The sequence below is a fragment of the Branchiostoma floridae genome, chromosome 17 (assembly GCF_000003815.2).
Source record: "Branchiostoma floridae strain S238N-H82 chromosome 17, Bfl_VNyyK, whole genome shotgun sequence".
Classification (NCBI taxonomy): domain Eukaryota; kingdom Metazoa; phylum Chordata; class Leptocardii; order Amphioxiformes; family Branchiostomatidae; genus Branchiostoma; species Branchiostoma floridae.
The window spans coordinates 15,937,562-15,948,400 of NC_049995.1; the positions used below are offsets into that span (position 1 = coordinate 15,937,562).

The 10,839-nt window shown below is 41.1% G+C and overlaps 1 protein-coding gene across 1 annotated transcript; it reads left to right on the top strand.

The window, feature by feature from the left end:
- The first annotated feature begins 1,271 nt into the window (after nt 1-1,271).
- Nucleotides 1,272-9,458, top strand: LOC118404113. The gene is made up of 10 exons (XM_035803102.1): nt 1,272-1,418; nt 2,279-2,488; nt 3,668-3,856; nt 4,461-4,588; nt 4,684-4,728; nt 4,861-4,970; nt 5,870-6,051; nt 7,273-7,590; nt 7,883-8,015; nt 8,429-9,458. The coding sequence occupies exons 1-10, from the start codon at nt 1,316-1,318 to the stop codon at nt 9,186-9,188; spliced, it is 2,178 nt and encodes a 725-aa protein (XP_035658995.1). The 5' UTR covers nt 1,272-1,315; the 3' UTR covers nt 9,189-9,458.
- Nucleotides 9,459-10,839: the final 1,381 nt, after the last annotated feature.

Genomic DNA, 10,839 nt, shown 5'->3' on the forward strand with positions numbered 1-10,839 from the left:
GTTTTATGTACAAACTACTCACATCGTGAGCAACTACACAACTCGAGTGAAAACGTACACACATCGTGTGAAAACGGCACGCATTGTATGTGACGTGCACAGTGGGCAGTATGTCTGTAGTAATTTGGACTACTGGACTAGTACTTTGTCTATTAGAAAGAAAGATATTTAGTTTATATATTTCTGCAACTTAAACATAACCGATTGAAGAATAGAATTAACACTAGTATTTCTCACACAGCACTCCCCTGCCCCCTCGGGTACCACCAGTGCGCACACGGACATGCCTGCATCCTGGCGTGGCAGCGGTGCGACGGGCGGACGGACTGTTCAGACTGGAGTGACGAGAAAGGTTGTGGTAAGTTATCATGTTCCTTGATAACTGTATATGCATTTTGTCGTAAAATTGTCTTACGGAAAAAAATCAGATATTGTTACCACTGTTAACAAAAATGCTATTGTTTCCCCAAGCATTTTTTTGTAACCCTTAAACTCCAGTCCAGTGGTTTTGAGAATTATCATGCCATGATCTTTAAACTGACCAAAATTAAGAAAAGAGCTATAAAATGCTCTTGTCTCACCTAGCGTTTCATTTTCTAACCCTTAACGTCGAGTAGCTTGATAATTAGAACTGACAAAAAATGAGACCTTAAATTGTGTGGAAACTATTTGTTGAAAAAAGTTAAGACAGCATTTATCTTGAAAACATTCCATGATCATGTCCGCGTATTGTATGTCAGTGCCTCCTGTCAATGATTATATCATGTGAATAGTTTCATATTCAAGGCGATATCTCTATACTGTTTTGACGTTTAGTGTGCCTGCCAACTCCTGAGGATCTCAACCTCGGGTACAAACATACGATGCTGCCCAATCAGCTGGGCCAGACGACATTTGAGGAGATTCAGAATTCCCCTGTCGTGGAGCTGCTCAACAGTTCGACCAGCAACGCAGAGAACCGACATCCTGATTCCGGGATTTCGCATCTGCGGTCATCTTCCCGCGATGTTCGGGACGTTATTTCCGGTGAGTAAAAGGCTGGAGGAATTACGCTACAATGTTGTTGATGGTATGTTTAACACGTACTGTCTAGTATGTTCATACTCACTATTACAAAAAAAACATTCGTTTTAATTTTGGTTTTACTGTGCTGGGGGTGATAAAGAACAAACAAAACAAAACCTCACATGCGCATGTGTACATCATCCCTGCTGTTTCTGATGAAGAATAGAACTTTGGTACAAACCTCTATATTGTATATTGTAGGCAAACACAACGGGTACCGTGCCGCTCCTGGTGTGAGGAAGTCCTCAACATGGCTGATGACCGGACGAAGACTCTGTTTCCTACCTGTGACCTGTTTCCGTCACCACCACACGTCTGTTGGAACCCTATACCAGAGAAGAATTATGGCGAAAGTAAGCACGATTCATCAATTTCTACTGGTAGTATTACCTACAGAATGGCTGATACTGGATATACCAGTTAAGGGGTCTTAGCTACGAGGCATTTGACATTTATTTCTCAATTAGAGTCATGGTTTAAGAAAGAGATCAGTAGGTTTTAATGTCTCTGCAAATGTTAAAAAGCATTCTGTATCTCACCCGTGTTGTTCATTCTGGATAAAGTTGAACTGCAATTTCCGACACAAAAAATGACTTATCCGAAGTCGAATGGTCGACTCTGGACATTGACAAATGCATCAAATCTCTAAGATCAACATATCAATTCAAACTTCTACCAGAAAAGTGTATTTCTACTACGTTCAAAACTCCCTTACTTTCAGAGAATAGTACTTGGAACTCACTACAATTCACGAGCAGATCTCTAATAACATCTCCAAATGTATCCATAGAAACCTTCAGAATTTCCATTCTCAGTCATTGCCATCATCTCATGCCTGATACATTTGATCTGCAAAACATTTACTTATGTTCTTAGGCTCAGCTATGAGTACTATAATTATTAATTATTACCATTATTTGTATTATTTTAGCCATTAGTGTTGTCTATTACTCGCCTTATCTTTGTAATAGTTGCCTAGTTGCATTTATTGCCGTTCATATAACCTGTATGCGATTGTTTTGCTGTACGTGTTTGTTATGTTTTAGACCAGTATTCTATTCTTTTTTCCTCTTTATTTCCTCTGTAATGGGACAAAGTTTAGATAAATTGATAAATAAATGCCATAGTCCTGAAGCAACTTTGATTTCATCGCACACATTCGGGAATGAATCAGTTTTTAAGTTCTGATGACATGGCTGTTTCTTCTCCCCAGATTGCTACCATGGTAGCGGCATAAACTACCGCGGCACATGGAGTAAAACTGCTTCCGGGGCAGATTGTGTGGAGTGGTCCGTTGCAAATGTGACTGGCTACCCCTGGGCTAACATAGAGAACAACTACTGCCGAAACCCTTACAGGCTTGCGCGGCCATTTTGTAAGGTGGAAAATGGTAGCGACGAGGAGTGTGACGTCATCCCGTGCAGTAAGTTGTGTTGCCAAGATGGGATGCATCCTTAAAACCATAGCACTTTCTGAAGGTCACTCGTAAACATTTATTGTCAAGAGGTCAAAGTGAAAATCAATAAGGCCTGAAACAAAAACTTGATTCCTCAGCAACATCAAGGGTGTTATTTTCCGATAGATATTATTTTTAGGAAGTACAAAATGCATATTGCTTCAAAAATACTTTAACCCTACTCAAATGGGGGGGGGGGGGGGGGGTGAGGCCTGTCCCAAATTTCTTGTCACATAACGCACGAACGGCTTACGCTGGAGCTACCAAATCTGGTGAGTTATCCCTTAAAATATGTAACTACCTGGTATTTTCCCTTTAAATATGTTTTAATAAACGTTTTTTTCCCTTTAAATATGTTTTAATAAACGTTTTTATTCTATTTCTATTGTCTTTTGCGATTGCTTGCTGAAAAATGTATTTTTGAAAATTCGAGTTGTTACAATTTGTAGCGAACCTCGAAGTATTTTGGGAATATACTTTAAAGCTTTTAAGCGTTATAATAGCGTCAAATTTCTTAAAGTCTTTATTATGTCTACACAATTATCTGAAAATCTGGTGGCCATATAATACGTCGTTCAAGTGTTACATGAGTTAGAAGGGCGAGCCTCAAACGTACCCCCATCAGAGATTGATAATTAGATAGGTCTGAATAGGGTTAAAGTACCCAGTAGTCCCGTATCTATCCGAATGGTAAGTGCATGGGTAGGGTCTGCATGGGGTGTCATGTCGCGTTGCGTAATTGACCACAAATAGAATTTTGTAAAAAGTCGTCGTCTGATTATGTTTTCTGCCTATCCTGCCCAAGTACTTAGGCCAGTATTCATTGATACATAATCTGTCGAAAAATAACACCCCCTTCTGGAGTTAAGTAATTCTTTAATCACTGTGCGTACGCAGAGCCATCGATTTTCCTATCAAAATCAGACTTTTTTTTCATTTGAAATTTTTGTTTTATTACGATAGAGTTAAGTCATTTGTTTCGTGTTCAATAAATCCACTACCGAAATGCATTATATTCTGAGTATTATCTGTCGATTAGCCACCTCGTACAAAACAGGTGCTTTGTGCGAGCGATTTCCTCGACAATGTCTTGAAGCAATCTTTCTTAAGCATAATGATTCTTATTGCGTGAATTATAACACCCAGATATAGCTGTTTGCTTGGACATGGGCCCTCCAGACCACGGCAGTAGAAGCCCTACCAAGAGGTTCTACAACGTGGGAGAAAAGGTCAAGTACACCTGCGACGAAGGTTACACCCTGGACTCCAGACATACCAGCAGAGTCAGGTGCTTCGAAGGAGGCATCTGGCAATATGACAAACCCAGCTGTTCAGGTAATTGTGATAGAGTTGTGAAAAACCCTGTATTTTCTACAAAGATGTACATTCTAAGTTTAGCACTTAGAGACAAGATGGCGCATGAGGATACGCAAGGAGGTATGTTTTCTTGAAAGCAAATGCATCATTTTTTTTTCATTTTTGTAGAGTGAAGTATCTGTTAAATATAACGAAGGAACTCTATTTGACAGCTATAACAAATAACAAGATATTGTCAAAGTTATAAAACAGGAAAACAAACACCATTACATTACGTAAGCAACCCAAAATTTTCTGTACCTCTCCAGACATAATAGCTTAACAGATTTGCCTGAACACATTTGAATAACTCTAAAAAATGATAATAAAAAAACACCTAACATGGCACATCACATTTACAAGTACCCAAGCCAGATATGCCTTTCAGTTGCTTAACCTTAAAATCTGCTGAAATTTTCCCCTCGTTTTATAAATTTGTACGAGTAACTAGAACTATGCCTAAGTAACTGTTTTTGTGCTGTTAGTTACTTTGTTATCTAAAATCTAATATTCCAAACATCTTGAAACGAAATTCGATCTGCGTTTGATCCTAACGATGGACATGCATCATTCCTCTCCTTAGTGGATATAAAAGGTACACTGCAAGATGACCTACTCGACGGATACAGTCCAAACCAGGCGCCAGATGCTGAGACTAAGAACCGCACACTTGTCATCTTCAGTGGTAATGTGGAACAGATCACCGACCTGGTAAGCTTTACTATCTATAATGTATGTGAGATTCTTCTGGGTTTATAAACTGCACAACAGAATTTAAGTAATCGAAGCTGCAACTTTTATTTCAGGACGAAAAGAAGGAGCTTCTAGTTGCATCCCTAGTCATTGAATTCGTAAGTGGACCCAGTTATAACACCTTTCGTCACTTTCAAAAATCTTCTGTTTATGTCGTTTTGCATTGATTGATGGAGTTTAGTGGCTTTTTCCACAAAATTGCATAATATTAAAAATATATATTTTGTCAGACCTGGCAGGACAGCCGACTGAAGTGGAAATCGCAGTACTACGGGAACACCAAGATCCTCAGCGTCCCGGGCAGCAGCATCTGGACCCCTACACTTACTCTGAAGAGGAAGTATGTGCTTGTCTCTTCTTAAACATTTATCATGGCATAAGATGGAATCTTGCTTAATCTTTTCATCGTAGTTTCAGAAATATAATGAATTATAATGAATATGTTTAACAGGCAAACAATAATTTTGTTGTGCCCAACGTAGCAGGATTCTACCTAAGTCCAATATGAATGTTCATATTGGACTTAGGTAGAATTTATAGTATTTATGACGACTCCGGAGACAATTCTGTAAACAGGTCCTTCATACTGGTAGATCTAGATAGTAGATAGATTCCTATTAATCAGTTAATGAAAACCACATTGATATTTAATCTTGTAAATGTGTATTTATTGTATCGACCGCCACTGTTAAATGTTCAGGACAGGGAGCATTTAGAATGTTAAACTCCAGATGGTCAGGCTCTAGTGAGATTATCTCACAGCTGTGAATTACGTTTATAGTATTTTGATACTAATTTTTTTCTTTTAATCTTATAGTTGTAAACATGTATAGTGTTTTAATAACTCTGTTGTTCTGTTGATTGTAGTTTCAGCAGTCAGCTTTTGACTTTATGTGCAAGGAGTGTGCAATTCAGGCAACAGGCTGCAAAATGCCTTTGTCGATTTGTACAATAAACCATTTATGAATGAATGGATAAGGGTATGCTTGTTCCGCAACAATGTAGATTTAACAGAAAGTGATTCTTTTCTTTATGGCTAATCGAATTAAGATTACACAGGTACTGAAGTTCTATATCAAACTTGCTTTTTCAGACATACGAGGAATTTCATTTTACTAGTAAACAGAATATTGTTCAGGATTCTAACTCAATGCAACACAACAACTAACAGTACAAGTACGAGGAAACAATGGTTGTCAGAAAACTGAGAAATGACGAGACTTTGTTGATTTTGCACAGTGCCGATCCTTTATACAAATTACCTAAGGACGTACCGATCCTGATCAGCACCGATGGTACGGTAACATGGAGGGTGGAGACTCTGACCAGCACCATCTGCAATGCAGACCCGTTCCTCTTCCCTGCCGACACCATGGAGTGTCACATCTGTTTCTCCATATCTGCAATTGAGCAAACCATCGGTAAGGTTTTAGCAATCTGTCATGAAAACATATACAGTCAAACCTGCCCGAGCGACCACCTCTTCTCAGCGACCACCTGGCCATTTCGACCGCTTTTCCTCGGTTCCGATTTTTTTCCCATTGACGTAAGCATTAAGTGACCTTTTCTCAACGACCACCTGGCCAACGCGACCGCGACCGGCCCAAATTGGGACGCATAACGACCGCATCATTTTCAAAATTGAGGTTTTCATCGATTTTTTATGATAACTAGCACGATTATGTGCCGCAATCGGCCAGTTCGCCACGGCTTTTGACTGCCATTACGATGTTATGTTTAGAATACAGATGGCGGCGGTCAATGGGTGGGTCAATGGGGCAGTCTACTGTAATATGGGAGGAAATTCCGTTGTAAGAAAATCCGAATTTAGTTGTTACTGTTTTTTTTTTCAATCTATATCATCATAAGGTGAACGAATGCTGAAACGTATATAGCCTCATAGTTTTTCAAGAAAGATCTGTGTAGCTCATACCTTTTTAAGAAAGATCTGTGTGAGTGCTTTTGTTCAACTGTACTGTACATTCACCCGTGGGTAAGTACGCTATCGGGACGTACCGGGCATCGAATTCGAAAAGTGCACCGTAGTTATTTCAGATACAGCGATCAAGAACACAGTGACGCATAAAGGCTTGTATGGTAACAGACAGCATCAAAGTTCCCTTACTGTCTAGAACGTTAGTGTACAAATATTGAGCTTTAGAACACTGTATCGAATAAAAGCTCGATAAAAGCTTGGGGTGTGCGTGTTGTATTTGACATTAAAGACCTCTCTTCTTTGCGCACGTGCAGTGTGCTTGCTATTTGCCATTAAACACAGCGGAAACCATTTATACTTTGCATCGGGCATGTTTTGAGTTGATACTCTTCTCAGCGACCACCTGTCCAAATCGACCGTTTTTTCCGGTCCCCAGGGTGGTCGACTTGGGCAGGTTTGACTGTAATCAATTTCATTCTATTAATATTGGTGTAATTGTTTTTCAAATTTAGAGACCATAAATCAAGTAACACATGTTAAAGCGATACAAAACGGGAAAACAACCCGCAAGAATTTCCTACATTCAATCATATAGTGGCACTTGTGTCAACATGAAACATATCAATATGAGAATGTCCACAACAAGGAAAGCTAATAATGCCACGTTACCCAATGATAATTTGTTGTAATTATTTGTGAAACACAGAATGTGGAGGGGGCAATGCCTGTGGCGTGTGGTCGCCCCCACAACAGGAGGGCGAATGGAATCGGAAGGACAAAATATTCGCTGAAGGCAACAAGACGGCGTGCTTTACTGTTCATCTGGAGAGGATCCCCCTGTTCCACATCGCCACGACTGTTGGTCCTTGCGTCATCCTGGTGGTGCTGATGACCATCACCTTCGTCATGCCCATAGACAAGGGAGACCGGATATCCTTCGGAGTGACCATTCAGCTCTCCATGGTCGTGTCTCTCGTGTTTGTCACGGAGGTACTTCCTGTGAAAGGAGCACTGCCATTTTTCGGTGAGGAAAGTTATGCTGTTTCTCTTTTATGTTCTTTGAGCACCAAGTAGCTCTTGAGTCGATTTATTTTGTATTCTGGAAACTGGAGAAGTAGGTCCTTGCATCACGTATGGCCTTTACCTGGCCAATGTTTCGGTAGCTCCTCAGCTGCCGTTCTAAGGGCCTGAAAGAACGCTGTAGAAAAAATGTCCACGTGATGAGGTCGTGATTCAAGGCCAAGGGCCTCATTTTCTAATATTAATCTGATGTTACGGTACATACCGGTAACTGTTAACCACGAATTATATTACAGCCACGCTGATCGTCGTGTGCATGGGGCTAATGGGACTTTTCCTGTTCTTCACCATGTACATCATCAGCCTCCACGACAAGGAGGGGAGCCTGTCTCCAATAGCGAAGACTTTCTTTCTCCGCTACATGGCAAGGTACGTACTCACCTACTCAAAACAAATACAAAAAAAGCAAACTATATACGATGCCCTCCACATCGCGGCTTGTTCCGTGTTCTTGATGGTTGCCTAGACTTGTTGCATTGATTTCTACATGGCATTTCACACTTGGTGTTGCACTGAGAACAACGCGAAGCTTAACCGAATCGATTGGCATCTTCAACTCAAATTTCATCTGCTATAGCATGCATGCAATCAAGAAGAGAATATTCTGACGTCAGTAGGCAGATGCCAGCTGATTTTTTTGTCGATGACTCCTGGTGGCAACATTTCGTACATCCTCTATGAAGCGATCTGAACGCTAGAGCATAGTATTGATCCAAAATAGTTGTGAATGTGAATGGATGTAGACATCCGCATCACCGTATTTCCTTCTTATTGATGTTCAGGTTCCTGCTGCTCGGAGACCTCACAGAGAAGGAGGCTGCGAGCGGGGATGGAGAGGCTAGTCTGACTGGCGGGAAGCTGGCCTGGCCTAAGGGAACCTACCGCGTCATCTCTGCCGATGGCGTGGCGAAGGTTGACGGAGAGGAGATCACAGATAATGTCGACGAAGACGTGGTGGAGAGCGACGGAACGACCCCGGCTGATGTCTCCGATGACGTGGTGAGGGTTGACGTAGAGGCGCCAGCTGATGTCTCCGATGACGTAGCGGAGGCTGACGTAGAGACCCCAGCTGATGTCTCCGATGACGTGGCTGAGGTCGACGTAGAGACCCCGGCTGATATCTCCGATGACGTAGCGGAGGCTGACGTAGAGACCCCAGCTGATGTATCCAACACCACCGGCGACATCCCTGCTGATGACGTGACGGAGTCCAACAAAGAGTCAGCCGCCGCTGTCTCCAAAAGAACCCGTCAGCCGTCCGGACCGCCCACCCGCCTGGAGGCCGCCGTGGAAGAGCAGACCTCCTGCCTGCGTGACCTTATCCGACAGAACGAGCAGCAGACGAAGGAGCTGATTCACATCTTTAAGGAGCAGGCGATGAAGACCGAGCAACAGTTTGAGGAGCTGACCAAGGCGGTGAAGAATGAGCCGGAGGTGTCCGATTACACCCTGCTGACCCAGGTGCTGGACAGGCTGTGCCTTGTCCTGTACGTCATCAGCGTTGTCGTGGCCGTGCCCATGACCATGAGTCTGGGCAAGTAAAGAGAGAGATCAGACACAGGGTATCTGTGAATATGCCCGAGCACAATCACAGCCTAACTTCATTGCTATATTTCAATCCATGTATATTTCAATCCATATATACATGGATTGATATATATCATGTTTTGATATTTCAATCCATACATGGATTGAAATATATTGTCTTTTGTTGAATTTTGTTGCCTTTTTTATATTTTCCAATTTTTGGACTGAAAATGTATAGATTGGCTCTTATGCCTTTGTATTAAAACCCAATTACCTGTAATTTGGTGCGAGGGTGCATACAGTGCCCAGAGCTCAATCACACTTTTTAAGTTGGGAGTTTTGGCTTTTTTGACCAAGAATGAATATCTTGGCATGGGTACCTTTGTCAAGAAAAAGCAGACTGATCTAAAATTTGGTGTATGGGCAGCTTTAGTACAAGGAATGAAAAAAAAAAATGGAGAAGTAGGTTCTTGCATGACAAAAAGAGGCCACATACACCAGTCCATTTTGCATACTATTAGATAGGGATGTTCTGGACGAGTCCATTCTAGTATGGGCGCAACATTTTTTTAAATCCATTTTGCGGGGGGATGATGTTTTGAGATAGGGCAATGTCTGCATGGACGGAGATGGATTGAAATATGCTGTATTTGCTTACGAGCAAATTTCGGCCTTTCTAGTTTCTTACTTATTTCAGCTTTGAATTATCCATCCAAAGTTAGTCCTTTAAGAACTTTTGTAACTTACTTACCTGTTACTTGAGAAGGTCTTAGATGATCAGAACGTTTGCAAGGTGAAATAAAATACATCTTAGTTTAAGTTAGAAAGATGAGCTGAGAAAGATAAGTTGATATATGTGTAAAGCTTATGGAGCGCATAGAACTGACCTGTTGTATTTTCGTAAAGGTACTCAATGTAAAAATAGGAAATGCTTGAAATTAATCTCATGACCATTAACTTATGGTGCGCGTATCTACGCTATTGGATTGGATAAGATGATTTTGTCATTCCGAAAAATTCTACTTTGGGCACCTTTAAAATCTAATTTATCTCTTTATTGATCTATTTATTCGTGTAAATAGGGAGAGCATGCGGCCTTCGGGCGTTTTCAGTGTGGCCTGGGGATGACCCCAAACATAGGTAAGGACCAAAAAAAGAGTGACCTTCGTGTGAATATCTTGCATTTTCTTCAGAAAAATTTGTAATATTTGATGAACTCATTTTCCATTTATGTTTTCTGTCACTTTACAAATAGACATCTATTGTTAGTATCGGTCCGTTGTGTAAACACATCCAAACACAACCCTGGAGACAAACTGTCACAGCTTTACTTACATTCTATGTACTGGTTCAGCTTTGAAGGAAAAACATGTACAGTCAGGGCTACCTAACTAGCCGGTGGCTATCACAAACTAAATGTACAGCCAGGGCTGCCTAACTAGCCGGTGGCTATCACAAACTAAATGTACAGCCAGGGCTGCCTAACTAGCCGGTGGCTATCACAAACGGTTAGGCTTACTGACAAAGACCAACAGAAAACATACAGCTGTTACATGTAAACTACTATTTCATTTACTCTGTCACTTTATTAGGACATTTCGATTACACTGTGTGTTATTATTATCAGCATGACCGGACAATGTGTGTTCATATATATATATATCAT